A 20,921-nucleotide genomic window follows, 5' to 3' on the forward strand; every position below is an offset into this window, starting at 1 on the left:
TAAATTCATGGGATGTGAGCTGAAGTAATGTGCATATGACTATCTCATCTCTCTGACTTGCAGCACAGTTCGCCAATATTCTTCTTTACACGGTTATTAGCTAGATTTCTCTAAAATATAAATGCGGTTGTTTTTTTTCTTCATATTGCCGGTTCTATTATAGTAGAAGACCGTACAGTCTCTCAAAGTTACCAAACGTGTATGATGATTACATTAATCGAAATTTGGATATGATATAACTTAATTTATTTTTTTTTAACAAATTACCCCGGCATTTTTCTTTTAAATTCATGAAAAATGAGGGTGTATTATCAACACTCTAAGTGGCGCCTGTATGCCATGCTACTAATGCTGCTATGATTTTTTTAAATTGATATAATATAAATTTTTAAAAAGTAAATGAATTAATTTACATCTTTCCATCGGAATTCTACAGACTCTATAAATGCAGAGGGGCGGGTGGGGTGGGTTGGGGGTTGCATGTTTTACACCGACACTAACCCTCCCGGCCCCGTTCCTCCTCACACTTCTGTTTGTCCGTGACAATTCTAAAATTTTCTGCCATTGACTTTTCCTAATTCCAATTTTGTTTTCTAGTGACAAACGTCATTTTCAAATTCATGATACCCCTACACTGATAAATCACATCGTGAAGGTCCCTATATATTCTGTTTACATGATAATTTACCAAAACATTTAGATTGAAGCCCCAGTAGAACCATGCAAATGCGCGAATATAGAGGGGGGGGGGGGTTCGGACCACCCCCTGCAAATTTAGATTTTTACAAAATTACAATATAAAATTTCCACAATTTCCCCCTGGAAAACATAAACTCAAATAACCGTTGGACCCCCACCCCCTCCCCCCTGGAAATTTTTTTTTGGATCCGCATATGCACATTATGCATGTTTATAGTGCATTGTGGTTTGCTTTAATTTATTTTACATAAAATTTGTTTTGCTATACAAATAAAAGAATGAAATTTTATAGGTGCATATATACGGTACCAAACTTCATTCATGAATTAATTGTACGTGTATTTAGTTTCCTTTTACTTTGTGATTTGTTGTTTATTTATTTTACTCTTTTAATCATAATGAGAAATTATAATTTTGTTGATCAATAAAGTGATCGAGTTGAACAATTAATTTGCCAATCAACATATCTGTATTCAAAAATTGCCTTCAACGAAATTTCTTAAATAATTCTGGTAACATATTTACATTCAAATTATTTTTGATCAAGGGAGAAGGGAGAATTCAGATATATAGTAAAGCTACCAAAAATGTGCCTCCGATCCCCTCCCATCGGATGGGTGAACAAAATTATCTCTCCCCACCCCCTCCTCTAGGAAAAATTCTTGATCAGCACATGTGCGGTGAAACAGCCAAGACTTTAGCAATATCTTAGGTGATTAAGCGCACAAACAGTTAAAAACAAGGATATAGAATGAATGCAGGATTAAAGAGCATTTGGCATTGATTCCCCGTGCTTCGCCTCTGCAGAGTCTACCACGAGTTACTTCCCGTGAAAAGCAGCAGCGATTGACAAATTTTACGCTCGCAAAATACGGGGAACAGTGACCGATTTGCCGGAATACTCGCTTGTTCGGAAATATTCAGGTAAATTTTTACGATAGGTATATTTATCGAAGATATTTTCAAACCAATAATTGTCAGCTTTTGCAAAACGCTTCATGTAGCGCTGTCACAAATATGTAAACAAGTGCGTCGGCGATCGGGGAAGGATGTATGCAGGCCTATACGCCTATCAGGCGACGGTGTCTTGCGATGACAAAAAGTGATCGCATTGAATAATGCAATAAATGTATAATGTACGGCATGTAAAATAAAATGGTCTCTTCATATACGTTTATTTTCTTTTATGACAGATTTTGTCAATATACAATTTAACGATCAAAATATTGACGTCAACGGCTTTGCGGAAGTTCTACCGTTCTGCTTGATAAGCGCATGTCCTATTTTTTCTTCAGAGGCGCGTGAAGGCTCTGTGTGATTTATGAAAGTGAAAAGTACCGCAATAGCGAACCGTCGATATATAGTAAAATTAACATTTCTTCAATTTGGGTCGTTTTCGTAGAAATTATTTAGATGGACGGAAATGCCGACATACTTCTCCGACAAAATTTTTCTGAATCTGCACCACGAAGTATACGGTCTCGTAATAATAAAATAGGAAGATACACCCCTGTGAGCTCTAACTCGTAAATAATAGTGAATTTGAATTATTCTTGCGTTGTAAATATGCATTTGACAACAAAATGTTGGTTTTTTTTGTGATTCATGCGGAATATGACGGTATCGACTCGTCAAAAAATACATAACCTGCGTTAGCGGATTCACGGTGTAAAAAGAATTCTGCAATGATCGCTATCTTCATATCCCGCATGAACCAATGTTATTGTTTATACATGTATTTTCATCTTCATGAATTGATTGAAGAGAGTTAGAAAAAGTAACTAAATGTATTGTTAATGTACACCATATGATAGATAAAAGAAATAGCCAAAATGAGTCTGACATCATGATTAATTTGCTTAGTGCGTAATTTTCCTTAGGTTGCTGTAGGTTTCAATCGATCGATAAACTGGTTCGAACTGGATCGTGTAGATTAAAACCTGTCATTTTCTATAAAGCTAAGATTTTATTACAGATCTATGTAAATATATACTTACTTGTTGTGCAGAGACACAAGTTTAAAAATATTATCATCTTCTGTATCCATTGTAGAAATAAAATGAAAAAATTCAGATGAGCATAAGTGGGCCTAAATACTGTATAATAACATTATACACGTCAGATATAATGTACCGGATATGAATTTACTCGGTATGTCCTCTGTTCATCAATCCGCTCTTATTTGGATGCTTAAAAAAACAAACAACTATTACAGAAGGCAAACTCAGTAGTTTTCATAAATTACAATATAGAAACATGTATCATTTTTTCCGTGGTCATTTAATTATTAAAATATATTTAAGTATATTTCCCAGTTATTTTAATTTAGACGTAAACATTGATCTCGCAATTTTTTAAAAATTTTTGTTTAGGTAAAAAATGACCTTCCATTTGTAACTGGAATTAAGATGGAAAGTGAGTCAACAGAAATAGACTTCCGGTCCCTTGAAGACGAATTGTACGACAATGAAATTACGCAGATCCTGAGTCAACCAAATACAGCGGAAAGTATGTACATGTATACAGACGAATAAATATCTATTTTGTTTTCTTTTACACAGATACCAATCGGGGGGGGGGGGGGGGTGTCTCCCTCCCCCTAAAAAGTAGTGATGGTCAATACACAAATATCGAAAGTTGAGTAACAAGTTCAGGTAGTTGATTTCTATAAACTTCTTATTAGTCCGATGTCTGAACTTTTGATTGATCGAGTGTCAAATGTTTCAGTTTATCTGAAGGAGAGGTCTTTTTTTTAGCCTGCTGCTCAAAATGACAGGCAGTATTTATATAATTGTGATAGTTTAAAGCATAGATGTGTTTTGAAATAAACTGAATAATAATTTTGTATACTAATAATTTCTCTTGTTGTTTAAAGGTTCTAATTATGTATAATTGTATAATTTCTTATACATGTAACTGCATGTTTATCACAGTTAAAAAGACACACACGCTTCAAAAATTCTGTTCACCAGTAACTATTTAAGATATATCTTTTTTTTTTTAATTTAGATTGACAAAACTGAATTCTTTGCCATCTCACTAAACTAATTATATTAATTTTTTGTATTTAATCTCCAGAGAGTACACTGAACACACCCGAGCTTCCGGCGGATATTGACTCACTTGTGGACCGCTTATCCGTGGAACTCAAACAAACCGCGGAAAAGTTGTTTCAAGTGAAACCATGTGGGTCCCCAGAAGGAGAGACGACGTCAGACGACGCACCACCCAGGGAAAGCCAATCAGTCGTACAGAATCTAGAACACAGAGAGAAAGAAGCCACACAAGACACATCAAGCGATATAGAAAAGGAAAATACCGAGCGCATGGGCCAATTATCTGTAGAACTGAAGGAAGCGGCAGAGAAACTATTTGCAGTGGATCCCCTTGGGTCGTCTGAGAGGGATCTCTCGTCATCGGATACAGAGAGTAGCGACCCGGAGTCATCATCAGGGGAGGATGGCCAGTCTGATGCTTCATCTGTGGATAGCGAAAAATCGGATGAGGTCTCCGAAAATACCGGACAAGAGAGTGAATCCGACAGCGACCAGTCAGAATGTAGACAAGGCTCAGTGGAATCTGTGAAATCAGAATCCAATGTCGAAAGTGAAAGGAATGCGACAAAATTTCCATCGGAAGAATTTCAAGATGGAAAACTTTTTAAAATTATGGAATCTAATGGTAAAGAATCACAAATTGTTAGTAACGAAGACTGCTCCAAAGTTATGCATGACAAACCAACCGATGGTGTTTATTCTTGTGAAAAAAGAGATAAAATAGAATCAATTGAAAAGGACGATCTTTGTTTGAACAGTGAAAATGAATGTACGCTTCTTATCACTGATGTACGAAGTGAAAGTGTTGATTTTCATCAAAATGAAAACGAGACAATAGCGAAAGCAGAAGTCCGTGAATCGGTGACCAGTAAAGATAATGTACCTTCCGGTGGTCAAGCCTGCACCGAGGAAAGCAACTCTACACCTCACTCCAATCCTTTAATAAATCTGGAAGAAAACGAAACCTGTTTGGTCGTTGAAAACGTTTATTCCCTCTCAGAACGACCCGAGAACACTTCTCAGGACCTCCCTCACGCTCAGGATGATAGTGACGTGTGCGAAAACAACATCACATCGCGATCTCTCAGAGATAGAAAGGCTTTGGCGAAAGCTAAGGCCTCCAAAACAAATGGCCCACCTCAACCAAAGAAAAGGAGAAGAATGAAAAAGACAATGAAAGCAAATAGTCAAAAGGAGTTTATTAAAGCCGACGACGATAGCATTTTCAAACCCGTAAAATCTGACGATTTCAATTCTCTACCAAACTTGGAGACTGAAAACAATTCCCGTCTTAACAGTGACGATGTCGGTGAGGAACTTGAGAAAAAGGACAAGATGGCGGCATATACACTTCGAGAGGATGGCCAGTTCAAATGTTTATTCTGTAGTTGTATTATATCGACCAAAGCACGATTTAAGTTACATATTTTGCGATTACATAATAAAAAATATACTTGTAGACATTGTGGGAAAAATTTTCTTAAATGTCAAGATTTGGCTATCCATGTCAAAACGAGGCATGTTGATGCCCTGAAATACAAAGTATGTAAAACTGGTGAAGTTAAATCAATCGAAAAAAATCAGCACAAATCCAAACAATTCACGAAAAAATGTACTTTGATCAAAACCAAAGACAATGGAGAGCTCACCTATGCTTGTGGCTATTGTGATGAAATATTCGATAAACAACAGAGTCTGGCATGTCACATCCGAAACAAACATGTATTACCAAATAATTCAGGGAAAATCGTCTACCAAAAAAGCGGAAAATTTAAAAGAAAGTCAAAGAAGAACTTAATAGCCGAGATCACAGGCGAGAACGAAAATGTAACCATTGAAAGTCCGATGAAAAAGGTTAGGACAAACGAATCATTGTGCAATTTAGAGGATGAAGAAAATCACGAGAAGACAGAATATCGTGGAAAAGGGCCACGCAGAGCCACCAAAGCATCACTTGCTGCAGAAAGTGGTTTAGAAAAGATAGCGAAACTACAAGAAGATTACAACATCCGTATATCTCACCAAACATTTAGGTGTCGCCATTGTCCTAAATGGTTCTTTAAGAAAGCCGAATTAACAGTTCATATGCAGAAACATAAAGGCGAGAAAAGAAAATGGAAGGAAGAAATAGAGGAAAACACTGAAAACCTAGAAGACGTTGCAAATAAAGGAACAGATGAAACTCACCAACGATCCGTAAATCCCGATGTTTTCTGTAAATACTGCACCTCGAAATACAAGTCTTTGGATAATCTCAAAATTCACATTGTTCAACATCTAGGTGAATTTTACAAAGAAGAAATGACAGATTCTAAATTGGAATGCGCTTTTTGTGGGTGTAATTTTCACAATGTGAATTGTTCTAACATTGGAAAGATAATGAGTCATTTATTTGACCACTTTTCCCCAGAAACACGAGACATAGATCCCTACAATTTGTTAGAGTGTCAGTATTGTGGAATACCATTCTTAAGTATGGAAAAACTTCTTCTGCATGAAAATGAACATCGTAAATTTCTGGAGACCAAGAATCCTAAGAAAATCATGAAAAGAGAAGAACTCGATAACAGAACTATAGTAAAAGACACAGAGGCTAAAGAGAAAACGAACTCTGCACTTGATACTGTTGAAGATCCGGTGCCTTTTACATGTGGGATGTGTTCTTCGAGGTTTCCAACGTCCCAATATCTTCTGCATCACATGACACTTCATATGAAAGGGAAATATGTCTTTCGAGTGGAGGTTGATAAGTCCAAAGCTACTCAGGAATCACCGCCTGTCACACAAGATGTTGAAACAACCAATCAACAGGTTAGATCTCTATCTCCTAGAGTACCTATACTAGTAAAGGCTACAAGCGTTGCAGCGGACGAACAGTTTACAAGCGCACAACACATTTCTGCTCTTGTACAAGACCGTATCCAAACTATGCTGCGGAAAAGTGTTCAAGTTGGTGACGGTAATAGGTCCAGCACTTCGTCAAAGAACACCAAACTGCGAAACCAAACGAGTGCAACTCCCAAGCCTAGGATGGAACTTGTACCACTCACGTCAAAAATCCCGTCCATTGAGAATACACAGAGTTCAAGTAGAGTTCAAACAACAGTTAATGATGCACCCCACATGCACAACTATGCACGACCATTACAAGTAACACGGAATTTCGTTTCTATAATTACAAAACAACCAATTCAACCAAACTCACTAGACAGTCCAGAATCTTCTAATGCTAGTACAACTTCACCAAATAAACATGATTCAGAAATGAATAAAAATAAACGAAAACAAACTTTTCGTGCATCAGAAATAAAGGCAGATTTTGAATTCAAACCGGTAACATCAAACATTGAGGTGGTCAAGAACAACAGGCGAAAACAGACTTTCAGGCGTGTGTCTGAGACGGACGAGGACGAGAGCGTTGAGCTTCCGCCCATTCACCGAGCCCAGGATTTAATGGACTGCTCCAGTACAGAAACTGCTGAAGATGATGCGTCCGATTACACTAACAACGAAGGCGAGGCAGAGAACGGACTCCCCGCACGTCAGGGCAGTAAGTACAAAGAGGTCAGCGATTCTTCAGAGTCGAAAACAAGCTCGGATTCTGCTTCTGATTTTGAGAGAGACTGGAAGTCGAGATATTACAATAAGAAAAAGAAAATCAGTCGTAAGAAAAAGAGAAGAGGTGCTCGTAAAAGGTCAACCAATACTAGACAACGCCCTCTATCGGAGAGTTCTCGTGGATGGAAGCGAAAAATCAACTTTGTAGATGGTAAATGGTTTGAGTGTTCATTGTGTCTGTATAAATGTACTGGGAAGAAAAAGTACTTGACACACTTGAAGACGCACGAGTCAGTAGACTTAGAAGGCATTGTGCAATGTAACATTTGTCATCGAAAGTTCATGTCCAAATGGCATTTACAGATCCATAAGACTCAGCACAGGAGTAACGAGTACCAGTGTTCCTTCTGTGGCATGGACTTTGCCACGTCAAGTGCTATTGTGAACCACATTGACGAAGTCCACAAAACAAGTGGATAGAGCATATGAAGGAGTTGGATGATTCCCTTTTTTATATAACTTTTTTTTAATGATGAAGGTTCTTTAGGCAATGGCTGGCTCAGCCGTTGAATAATTTAATGTGTTCATACATCATATTAATTAACTGCAGCAGTTTGTATGGAAGTGCTATTGATGTTATGGTTGTTTGTTCTTAAATTAATTACTTTTATGTTGTTGTAGTTTACACCTCAAAGAGATGTTGTTTTTTGATAAATTGTTTACTTATTTTAGAATACCATAGTTTGGTGTTGTCGCTACACAGTATATATATGGGTATATATCGTTTCGTTTCATGACACCAATCTGAATGCAAAAAACACCCCACATGCAATATATAACAACCGAACTAAAAATTTTAAACATGAATAAACTCAATTCTTTATTCACACAAGACCAGTTCATAGGTATATGAGGTTCGTGTTCAACAATAAAATGCTTTCTTTGGAGATTCATGCGGTATATGAAGGTGGCGACATTGCAGAAAAAAATACATTACTCGCGTGAGCGGGTTACATGTAATTTTTTCTGCAATGATCGCTACATTCATAACCGGCATGAATCATCTAAGAAAATATTTTACAAAACGAAACAAACAAATCGTCTCCTATGGGAATTTGAGTCTGACATCATCCTGATATTTCGGGCAGTCCGTGATTTTTCCCTAGGTCGCTGCAGGTTTCGACCAAACGATAAATGGGGCGTGTAGATTTCAGTCCTGTCAGTTTTCTGTTAGCTGCTTTCAGTCGTTGTTGGTTTCGACCAATTGAAAAAGGGGCGTGTCGATATCAGTCCTGTTTGTTTTTATAGAGCTACGAATTAACTAAAGTATTTGTAAGAAATAGAGGGATCATACTTGGTAGATGTAAATATATACAAATGAACACAAAAATAGGCAAGGATTCCAAGTATATGTAAATGTAATAAAGAAAATACAGTAAGTTGTATAGATTCTTTAGAAAGAGCAGGCTTGATTTTCTCAGTTGGCTAACCTCTGTCTCTTCATGTAAGATAAACTTACATGTTAAACATTTTATAGAATCATCTTGTGCCATGCATTTATGGCGTTATATATTTTCCGGTAGTAAGAACAAAATTGATATCGGGGGTATTTTTTTTATTAAAAGAAAAATATATTACGTCAGGTGCCCATGGTCCATGTGTCCTGAATATTTATGCGCGAGTGTTGTTTATATTCAAACAATAAAATGCTTTCTTTAGTGATTCATGCGGTATATTAAAAGGTGGCGACATTGCATAACCAGAGTTAGTGGGTTATGTAAATTTTCTCTGTAATAATCGCTACCTTCACAACCCGCTAGCAATCAAAGTACTGAAGAACTGATGGGAGTTGATTTTGTCGATGTTTATTTATTTTAAAATCAATGATATGTTATTTTGCATGACAAGTACATGTATGTAGTTTCTAATTTGAATTACACATTTTTTTATAATATGAATTTTTTGACTTTTTCGATTAGAATGTCGAGAAACCTCCATATGAATCATGTTAAATAATATTTAAAGATAAAACTAATTCAATCAAACTATGTATCAGTGGTAAAAATATTTCTCGAAAATTGTATGGATCCAAGCAATATTAAACTCTAGTCTCGTTCAACCAAACGCTCGGCTGACACCGCTAATCTCCGACAAGGGTTTACGGAGACAGCCGAGCGTCGAGTTGAACGAGACTATATTGAACTCTAGCGTAGGAATACATACGACTACAAAAAATATTTAGATTGTTCGTACCATTTAAAATCTGACTATTTTTAAGGTATTTGTAAATAAGTTTCCTTGAAAAACAATGCTTTAGCATACATTACATCGAATTCATCAATGATTTTCAAGAACTAAGTCTTGTCAGGAGCAATGATTTGTGCTGAGGTCCAAACACTGTTTCACTTTCGGTTTGTCCGCGTGACTGCATAGGAGAGTTGATTAAAAATCAACTCCCAAAAAGAATAAGGCAAATCAATTTGAGTCTGACATCATCATGATTATTTCGTGCAGTCCGTGACGTTTCGTAGATCGCTGTAGGTATCGACAAATCGATAAAGGGGACGTGTAGATTTCAGTCCTCTCAGTTTCCTGTCAGCTAGTTTCAGTCGTTGTAGCTTTCGACCAAGCGATAAACGGGGCGTGTATATTTCAGTCCTGTCAGTTTCCTGTCATCTAGTTTCAGTCGTTATAGGTTTCCACCAATAGATAAAAGGGGCATGTAGATTTCAGTCCTGTCAGTTTCCGGTCAGCTTGTTTCAGTCGTTGTGAGTTTTCACTAATCGATAAACGGGGTATGTAGATTTAAGTTTGGTTGTTTCAATATATAGAACTATGAATTATAAGTTTCCATTAGAAACAGAGGGAATGATACTCGGTAGATGTAAATATTACATTTGAAGTTTTGATTCGGGTTTTAAAATTTCAGAATGCGATCACTGGCCTGGGTTGCAAATTGTTTTTTCATTTCATTTATGACGATTTTTCGCCAATGACCATTTCTCGCCAGTGCATTGTTGCGTCATCAGATAACATATACGAAAAATGACGTAACAATGCACAGTACAATGCTACGTCATTTTATCATCACATAAAATGATATGCGAAAAATGACGTAACAATGCACTGGCGATATTATAGCATTGAATCATGATTTTTTGAAGTATACACTCTCATAACTGCCGCGGTGTGTGCATACAAATTGAGTGACGCGCATGATTTAATGCTTATATTTACATTTAAATTCCGATCTTATCCTAAGGGTAAGTTAATATTAATGGAAGAGCCACAGTAACAGCCACGAGCGTGCACTTTGATTTTCGCTTGTGACGTTGCAGTTTACAGCGTTCAACGTTTGTGACGTCATAATAAAACTCGTTAATTTGACCTTTGACTACTTGTTGCATTTAGAGGCATTTGAAGATCACAGAATGTAATGGAAAAACACAGTAGAATGTAAATATTACAGCATTGAATCATGATTTTTTGAAGTATACACTCTCATAACTGCAACAGTGTGTGCATACAAATTCAGTAACGTGTGTTGGCGCGTTATGAAAATTTGTATGCACACACCGCTGCAGTTATGAGAGTGTATACTTCAAAAAATCATGATTTAATGCTTATATTTACATTTTTTTTAACTTCTTGCCTTGTCTGCAAATGTGATTCATACCTTAAAATTCCTATCTTATCCTAAGGGTAAGTTAATATCAATGGAAGAGCCACAGTAACAGCCATAAGCGTGAACTTTGATTTTCGCTTGTGACGTTGCAGTTTACAGCGTTCAACGTTTGTGACGTCATAATAAAACTCGCCAATTTGACCTTTGACTACTTGTTGCATTTAGAGGCATTTAAACATCATGGAATTTTATGGAAAAACACAGTAGAATGTAAATATATACATTTTTTTTCCCTTGGACTGAAATGTCACATTTTCATTGGTTTAAACATAGCACGTGATTGCCTCATATATCTCTATATTTGTTCTGTGAGAAATAATATTAGGCAATATGGCCGTCATTGGTCGACGCTTCGCTTACTCATTTCGACATTTCATAGTATTTTGTACATAAACTGCATACCGTAAGTTCTTAAAGTATTTGGAGTAGTTGCCCTTTGAAATTCTTTAAAATTAGAGTAGTTGCCCTTAGAATATTGACGTCACATTGTTTTGTCTGGAGCGGAACAAAGTGGCAGCGGCGAAATTTGCTCAAATCTCGATCTCTGCAGAGGGAAGGGAGAAAACATTTAAAATTGAATAGCAACAAAACATTGTAAGTAAACATGGGTGAAGCAAAGATTTTGAAAGAGTATTTGAAAGGTGAGATTGAAAATTTTGAAGAGTTTAAAAGAGTTAAATTGGACGAGATGTAAGGCATCTTGTACATGTATGGCTTTGCGTAGATCATCGCTATTTGTGAATTAATATGTCGATTGATAGTCCTCGAGAAAACAAAACACTTATTAGGTTAGTTACTGACTCACTACGGAAATATATTGGGTTGATCAATCTCATAGAAGGCTCGGCTTCGCCTCGCCATCTATGAGATTGATCAACCCAATATATTTCCGTAGTGAGTCAGTAACTAACCTAATAAGTAATAGTAGTACTCTAATAAAGAAAATTTTTGTTACTTTGATCATTTTTAAATTTAAAAAATCTGAACTGAAATAAAGGCCGTGATATGACGCCAAAATTTCTATTAGATCCTTAGTTTGTCTACTGAGTGATTTTAGTAATCAATAAAATGATTAAGGTCAAGATCTAGGGTGCCATCCATTTAACCGGCATAGCCGGATTTGCCGTGTTGCCTTCGTCGCCGAATGCTGACCTCCAGAACGCGCGTCGCCAGCGAGCGATTGTGGCAACGCATTTTATTATTGCCGATTAGGAAACAAAATGGCGTCTAGGTTACCATATTTTACAAAACTGGATTGTTGTAACTAAAGTTTGTCCTACAACATCAAAAAACATTAAATCTGAAAATATAGCCAACATGTCTGGACCAATTTTAAAGTTAAGTATCAGTTTTAGCTGCAATCGTCCTAGTTGGAGCATTGATTTTTGGTACTAGAACCATTATGCCGTCATATATAATTGATTTGAAGAATCTTTTTTTTTTTTTTTTTTAGAAAATTAAACAATTTCTTGACATGGAAAAGTAATCCATATACCTATATTCAATTTGACATCATTTTAAAGAGGAGGTCAAGAGCTTGTTTAATTCCGTTTTTGGAGATACTGTATGGATTCTAGATAACTCCGATATTTGTTCCATATATCATTCATATTTCATTGAATATGACAGTTTAAAGGTCATATGAAACGATTTTTAACACTATGATTTTCTTTCATGAATATAAAGCTTGGTATAAACAAATGTTAAAATACATGATGTAAGATTTTTTTGCCTTTGCATTACTGAGAAATAACCGTGAAAACTGAGCACCTGAAAAAATTCTTGCCTGCTTATCGTTCTTGATTTTGTGGATTTATGACGTCACAAAGACCCACCGATGTAAACAATGCATTAAAACTAGTGTAATTTTACAGTAGTTTATTGATTAATTATTAGTAATTTTTGCATATATGAACGTGTCTTTCTTTTCAAATGAGATCATTTGATTTCGTAGTAGCCTACAGATGACTTAGTTTTAATTGGTCGTTAATGAATAAATCTAATATCAGCTTCTCACAAAAGTAAAATCACGATGAAGATCCCGTACTGGAGTGGAAATTTAACGAAAGAAATGCTCCAACATTTACAGCTGATTAATGAATTATCCTTATCCTTTTGAAATAGAAACATCCTTTTCTTCTTCGGTACGTATAATGATTGAGCTACATTTAAAGGGAATTAAAGCATTTAAATTGATTTGATTTATTTTGTCACATAAAAAAGTATATAAGGCAGGCCAATGAAAATGTTTGAGGCATTGTGTACATAGTTTGTATTTAAGAGCTGCTATAAAATGCCGCAAAATTATTCTTAAATTTTATATCAAAATAATATAAATTTCTGACTTATTGATATATATACATGTAGCAATATCTTTAGAAAATACTTTGTGTACACGTGTATTAAAGTTTTATTAAATTAGATCGCGGAAATATGTCATTTAAGGATTTAGAAATGTATCGGTAAAATAAATCGGTTGTTTGATAAAAATAGTTGTGAACGAATGTGAAGATAATCAACAGATTTTATTAAGAACAAGCATCAATAATGATAAAAAAACCGAAAGAAAACATTGCGGAAGAAAGTGAGATAAAAGGGATCTGTGAGTAAACACCGCACATACACTTTTTAAAATCAAAACACCGCACATTCAAGTACACGTTTCAAAAACAAAACATTGGAAGAAATTTCTCTTAGACTAGAAATAATTAAATGGTAACATATTTGTGAATTTGAAAGTGAAACAAACAATATAATCGTGAAGCGAATGAGGCACAATGAGGCCTACAATTTGTTTAGAAAAAAAATCTTAATGAATTGCATGGACGTGCAAATGGGAAAAAACGATCAGACTTATTTTTGAATTTGTCAATTTCATTAAAAAGATCAAAATAAAACATATAAATATGCTTATATTAAAATTATATTATACTTGCATGTGGATCTATGAAGAAAATCATTTATTCTCCCTGCAGTCTCGAAACTGAATATCATTATGTACACGCTATTACATGTAAATAAAAACGCACACGATTTCATTTCTTGAGAGAAAAAATACTGACGTGGTTGATTATTGTATAATAATACAAGTTTTTATATAAATAGTATTTTTTTTCTTTTAAAATGCTGCAAAATGACATGGATATTTGTATTCACAACAAAGCTTTATAAGGCGATTGGGTCTTACTGACGTCATAAGCAAGGGAGGTAAGCCGCGTAAGTCAATGTTCCTTTTCCCGATTAAGTAATTTTGATCGACTGTGGCGCTCACATTTTGCATAAAATATCAAAAAAACAATGTCAGTCTTATTAAATAGGCACTTATGAACTCATTCCCGTATATAACTCAATATGGTCAGGATATCGTTTCATATGACCTTTAAAATATGATTTTTCATTGTGTTTACCAAAAACTTTTGGCCCGATACACCCTATCGTTATGAAGCATCATTGAAAAAAAAATTATATCTTAAATTCTATGAACCTGTAGGCACTTTTCATATACTAGATCTTGACCTTAAACGCCAAATACTCCAGCATCTTTTTTTTTGGGGGGGGGGGGGGTAACTTTATATAAGCTTTATATAGGAAAGGCATGGATCTGGATGACGGACATACCGAACACTGATCTTCCACACAAAAAAGAGAACGTACATGTATGTTTCTTTGAATTATATTCCTACCTGTAAAATTTCATATTTATCACCCCTGCGAATGAGTTCGGAATGTTTTCTTTATCGTTGCTAAGTATATAATAAATCCAGAGGTGCTCGAATGAAAGTTCACGAGACTTTACCGAGATTGGTTCAGTTCCTGTGAAATTTCGAGCGGAAGTAATATGTTTTACGGTGCTACCGTTCTGGCGAGCGCAGCAAGAATTACACATACCTTGCATCATTGTCAACCTAGTGTTATTTAAGTATCACCGAACGTCAAAGAATTTTTGAGAGAGTATTGCTCTACAATGAGTATGCCAAAGGTACTAATTTTAATGGTTATGATACATACAGCGCAACACCCCTTGTAGGTGTGTAATTTCCCACCTTTAAATTTAATGGTTTGACTATATGCAATATCTACATAAATTCTTTAACTGTTTATTTTTTCTCTTTATTCCTTTTTATTTAGTTCAAAATGTCCTATTGTTTATTTCCTGCCTACTCATATACTTACCTGCCTACTGTACATGCATGCACAATTAGCTTAAAAATTGAGTAAAGTATGGCTCTTGCTAGTTTATATATATATAAAATCTCTATATTAAAAAAAGATTAAAAACAAATCATATGTCAATGAGACAGGTATCGCAGACTTTACTGAAATAGCCAGTACACTCATTACAGATGTTTGATCCACCTCTAAATTTTTCGCGGGAAATATAGCGCGAGTGCACTGTGACGTCATACATGACTTTGTTCGTCTTTGTTTACGTTTCTCGACTCAATACGAAGGTATGGAAGCATGTAACAAATCTTTTGAGTCTCGCCAAAGCATATGCGGTACTCAAAACGTGTCTTCAAACTTTAAGTCACCGTAAATTACGAGTTAAAAGTCGGCCATTTTTGGCATAGCACCACGGGTGTAAACATTAGAGAGCATTATGGGACGTAGACAAAAAATTTTGTTTGATGAACTGTAGGTTTAGCTCGTTCTTTTTCCCGCGCACACTGGTTCTTAGAGCTCGCTTCGCTATAAGTGTTCGGATAATATTCTCAAAATACGTAAGTACTGGTCAATGTTCATATCATGTCCTACTTTGATTTATTTTAAAACATGAACATCTTTTAAGATGTATGTCTTATTTCACCATCTAGCGGTTATTTAAATTTAACGATGCTATTTAGAACAGAGTTATCGTTCGTGTTCAACCACGTGTAGAGTGGTTGAAAATATAAACATTGGGTTGCTAAATAAAATCATAGCCATGTCTGATGCTTGTGGTGTGCAATACATGTACTATGTTTTAAAAAAAATAATGGGTGAATGTTTTACATAAAAACTTAGTATATCGAGCCATTTTCAAGGAACATTCTGCATAAAATAGTATAGTCTCTTTCACTATTGATGTTATTACTAGGTCAGGCGCGGATCGAAAATTAATTCATAGGGAGGATCTCTTTTACGCATGTAATTGTTGCAACAGCAGAAAAAAAAACTAATTTTTGTATTGTCACATTTATTTCTAGAACACATTTTATCCACCAATTAATGAAAATAAAGTTTAAAATCAATATACGTCTAGAATTTATATCTGACAACAAGTACCTAGATTCTATAAAATAGACTATAAACACCAGGCACGGGGATTTTTACTGCAAAACTGAAAGGGTCAAATAAAACCACGTGGTCTAAAATTTAAATGACAATAACATTCGCAGGGGTGTTTATTGTACTTCCAAAGTTCTATTGTATAGAAAAAATCAAAAGCTATAAAGTAATGTGAAAAATTTTGGAGAATCCGGGTATCGATCCCGGTACCTCTCACATGCTAAGCGAGCGCTCTACCACTTGAGCTAATTCCCCACATATTGAACCAAGGGTTTAATACTCAGTATATTCATTGCTTCAAGGATTTAACCTTGATTTCCACTTCGGATATACCTCAGATATTTTCATTAAAGCAAACAACACCAGCAAAATAAAAGGTGAGAACAAATTATATTTGTATTTTGTTATGAATTATATTGTAATTTTTTTAATAATATATTTGTTTATATCATGAAAACTGGTTTATGAAATGCAAACGCATTCATTGAATTGCATAGACAATGCAGAATAGTCAATACAAAAGCGTGGGTAGTTCGAATTTTCTCTTATCCACTCAATCTTTTATAAGTTTTATTCAGGTACTGTCTAGTGCCACATAGTTTTAAGAGATAAAAAAAAATGTTTTATTACAGAGCATAGTGTAACGTCATGTAAGGTTTTATTCCTGGCATTCTATGAGAATGGAAACACTGTTATGCATGCAACTAAATGACCAGAAATTAGTCTTGACTTTTACATCAGTTCATTTGTAACCAGTAAAAAAGCACTGTTTTCTGGTGATAAAGTAACATGTATGACAAAACTGTTAAATTTCTACCTGGTATAGTCAAATATGTATTACAGTAACCAATGTTACCACTGCAACCTGTGACAACTGCATTACATACAATACAGTTTATAATTCATTTGTAATCAGGCATTGTAACCTATGTAACCAATGTTCCTGATACAAATAGAAAGGGTTAAAATTCAGGACTAATTTCTGGCCATATATTTGGATCAGGGATATGATGATTAATTATTTTTTATGAGACTTTAACAAATTTATTTTGTAGATAATGCCAAATTATATATCTTAGTCCAGGATGTTTATAGTTAGGAAGTTTTGTTCCATTGCCACATTATGCAAGACAATTAAACCCACCAACTTCACAGAAAAACTCTTTAAACAACAGGACCATCCAACATTATGCCTCACAGCAACTAAACAGTTTCATGGAAGCGCAGTTCATTTACGAGAGCCAAAACAAGATGCCATTGTAATTGGAGATGGGGACAGAAAATATGAGCCACAGTCCCCGTATAGAAGACATTGGCCGAAACGTTTCCAGTTTGTTACCTCGACGCGTTTTGGACGTAAGAATCACAGAAAACCCTGTGTTAAAAATACCATTCATAGATTGCAATTTTCTGTTTAAATTGTCCCACTATCAATAAGAGAAACAAAGCTAACATAAATTATGTTGAAAATATTCTTTTTTTCGGTATATTTCAATCAATCAATAGACTGGTTAGAACTGGAGCGTGTAGATTTCAGTCCTGTGAGTTTCTATAGAGCTGTGCATTACATTCAATTTCTGTAAGAAATAGAGGGAATCATAATTATTACTTAGTGGATGTAAATATATACATATACCATTGTTGATTTCCTCAGCTACCTTGCCACGAGTTAACAAAGAGTTGAAGCATCAATTACCATTCAATTACAAGGACAAATGGTCGGACAAGTCAGCTTTACAGGGAGCCAATGACTATATAGGTTAGTTCTGTCTCACACAGATGTTCAACTCAAAATTGGGCGTATTGGCTTTATTATATGTTTATTTAGATTTATATTATATTAAACTACTGTTACTATATACTTAAAGGGGCATGGTCATGATTTTGGTAAAAAATTATTTTTCGATTTTGATGTTTACAATGCTTCAGTAAGGCATTTTTAATAGGCAACCAGAATTGGAGAGTCATTTGTTGAGTTATAAGCGAGTTACAGAGCTTACAATTATTCACTATGAAAACAAAGCTTTTGTTTACATTTCGAATGTAGAAGTAAAAATTCCAGTTTTGGACCTCAAATGAATCGGTTAATCATTAGAAACTGTTTATTAATGCTTAAAATGAATAAGAAGATAGACAAATCAGCTTGAAAGAGATTTTTTTATTGGTTTATTGAATCTATGTAAACAAAAACAGGGCACAAGCCTTGTTTACATGAAGAAGAATTGTGAGCCCTGTATATTGCTTAAAACTCATTGACTGGCACCCAAATTTTATTTGATCATTAGAAATGCATTTTTAAAGCATTGTAAATAATGAAAACAGAAAAATAAAATTTGACCAAAATTGTGACCAGCCGCTTTAATCAATATGCAAATTTTTCATGCATTTGTCCACAATTTCTATATCACCAATTTGTTTTGGTTAATAATCTCTGATGTATATCAAAATCTGTCTTCCCCAAAATATTGCAAAAATTACAGTACATTGCATTTGAAAAGTATTAGATATTATATTGTAGTGCTGAAACGAATGTTCGAATATTCGCGAATGAATAGTTAATTTCTAATATTCGAATGTATATTTAGCATTCGAATATTCGATCACATGTTAAACATCCATATCAAGTACTGTAAACTATGCAGATCATGTTATTTCATTTTACTCGGAACGAAAGTAAAGAGACTGCCATGCTTGGTAGAGTCTATTACTTCACCCAGTAATAGACTCTTCCGCCATGCTTGTTTACCTTGAAAGTAAAAGCAGGGTTTACATCGAACGGAGACAAACATTCTGGATTTTTCAATTCATGTCAGACGCTGAAGAAAAAAATTGTAATATCGAAAGTTTTTTTTAAAAGATACATGTACCTCGGTATAATTTGTTTTTTTTATTAAATAAACAGAACATTCCCGGAGTTATGAGCGTTATCAGTTTTCTTTTTAATACTTTATATCAAACATGGCGGAAATATTTGGACTGACTTACGAAGTTACGTATCGGTCTCATACAGGAGTCAGGACTGCAGTATATTATTAAAAAAGTAATAAATCTTTTGATTGTTTTTGATGGAAATTTAAAAAAAAATCAGTATATTATTATTATTTGCATATAAATATTAAATGCGCACCCAATTCAATGGATACTCATGCATTAAGTGTCAACTTCGTACTGACATGTTTAAGCAGTCAACACATACACCCACTTAGTAATACAAACTATCATATATGCTTAATACATTGTCTATGACGTCTACGAATATTAGAATACGAATCGAATAGCACTCACGAATATTCGAATACTGATTTATGGTATTCGTTTCAGCACTATTATATTGAAAGTCAAGATTTGAAGCCAGTATGGAACATTTCAGAAGTCTCGGAAACAGTTCTTCCTTTTTACATTAGTTTAGATAACAATCCATTGGAATTTTCTCTTAAATTTTGTAATATAGTCAAAAATATGTATCTGTGAAGACCAGAGTTTCCATCCTGAACAGGTGCATGTTGTGTCTTGTTTGTTTGTTAGTTTCCTTTGACTTTACTTTCATTCAAGTATATTGTCTACATTTGTACATGCATATTCTAAATAATTCAACAATTTTTTAATCCGAAGAGAAAATCATGCCCTATATTTAATATGTATATGAAGAAACTATTGTATTGAAAAAAAAATCAATGTATGAATATTAATTCACATGTCATGTTCATTTCATGATTTGTTTTATTATATCAGATATACTTGGAGATGGTACAATTCATCCAGTGGATTTGATTAAGGGCCCTGCCTTCCTGATTGGCTATAATGCTAACGAGCTGGGCCGATTGAACAGAAGACTGCGATTTGAGGGAAGATATCTCGCTGATAATTTCCCTTCTGAACTGGAGAAAATTTTAAAACGAATCAAGTTTTTGAGAAAAAAATACAATTACAAGAGAGGAAAACGAGTCAGAAAGAGGTTCAAGTATCGATAGATGATGTAAAATTAGTAATAAAAATTTCATATGAAAATGAGTTGTCTTTTATTTTGATTTATTACTAAAGTTATTGTGTTTTCACTTGTATTTTTCAAAACCATCAAAAGAAGTCATGACATATTTTTACCATTGCTTAAAATTTGACTTATTAATTTAGTATTGTAAACTTTCTTTTCCCTGTTTCCAAAACTACTTCACAAAATAAAAAAGTATACCTTTGTTATCAACAATGAAACAAAAAAAAAGAGAAAACTCAGTTACTGTTATAACAAATCTTAAGGGACATAAAGAGACTATTAATAATCATTTATCATAAATCGTTATTCGTTAATTTTTCAAGTAACCAGTTCCTAACTGCATGCAACTAGCAAAACATCATTATATTGTACAATTACTCGCTGTGATTCACATTTTATGACAGTAGGCCCAACATTGCAATTTTAGCCTTTTGTGGAACTGTTTAATATCCGATTCGTCTAATTCATTTCTGTAGCACACTGGGTATAGCGTCGGTCTTATGACCCGCAGTCCCTAGTAAGGACGTGTTTTTATGAATAGCGATGAATTTTTGAAAGTTGCTTTTCCCTAAAAAATTGAACCTTTTTTCTGCCATATTATGAACGAATGCTAGACTCTAGGGAATAGAGAAGTCTGGGCGTTTATCCGAAAGTTTGAAGGTGT

At 34.6% G+C, this 20,921-nt stretch overlaps 3 protein-coding genes and 1 non-coding gene across 4 annotated transcripts in view; 2 read left to right on the forward strand and 2 right to left on the reverse strand.

The window, feature by feature from the left end:
* The window catches only part of LOC128187132 (polyamine-transporting ATPase 13A3-like), a 22,874-nt gene extending 20,060 nt beyond the window's left edge, over positions 1-2,814 (reverse strand). The window contains exon 1 of the mRNA XM_052857350.1: positions 2,697-2,814. Coding sequence (XP_052713310.1) covers positions 2,697-2,746 — 50 coding nt within the window. The 5' untranslated portion in view covers positions 2,747-2,814. The remainder of the gene's footprint in view (positions 1-2,696) is intronic.
* LOC128187131 (uncharacterized) lies at positions 1,523-8,205 on the forward strand. The gene is made up of 3 exons (XM_052857349.1): positions 1,523-1,623; positions 3,072-3,207; positions 3,778-8,205. Exons 2-3 carry the CDS (start codon positions 3,108-3,110, stop codon positions 7,791-7,793), a joined length of 4,116 nt encoding a protein of 1,371 aa, XP_052713309.1. The 5' UTR covers positions 1,523-1,623; positions 3,072-3,107; the 3' UTR covers positions 7,794-8,205.
* Positions 8,206-16,448: 8,243 nt separating this feature from the next.
* On the reverse strand, positions 16,449-16,521 carry Trnaa-agc (transfer RNA alanine (anticodon AGC)). The gene has a single exon. It is a non-coding gene; the product is annotated as a tRNA-Ala (tRNA).
* Positions 16,505-20,275, forward strand: LOC128186634 (uncharacterized). The gene is made up of 4 exons (XM_052856469.1): positions 16,505-16,643; positions 17,322-17,622; positions 17,921-18,025; positions 19,999-20,275. The coding sequence occupies exons 2-4, from the start codon at positions 17,352-17,354 to the stop codon at positions 20,235-20,237; spliced, it is 615 nt and encodes a 204-aa protein (XP_052712429.1). The 5' UTR covers positions 16,505-16,643; positions 17,322-17,351; the 3' UTR covers positions 20,238-20,275.
* Positions 20,276-20,921: the final 646 nt, after the last annotated feature.

This window comes from Crassostrea angulata, chromosome 6 (genome assembly GCF_025612915.1).
Source record: "Crassostrea angulata isolate pt1a10 chromosome 6, ASM2561291v2, whole genome shotgun sequence".
Lineage (NCBI taxonomy): Eukaryota > Metazoa > Mollusca > Bivalvia > Ostreida > Ostreidae > Magallana > Magallana angulata.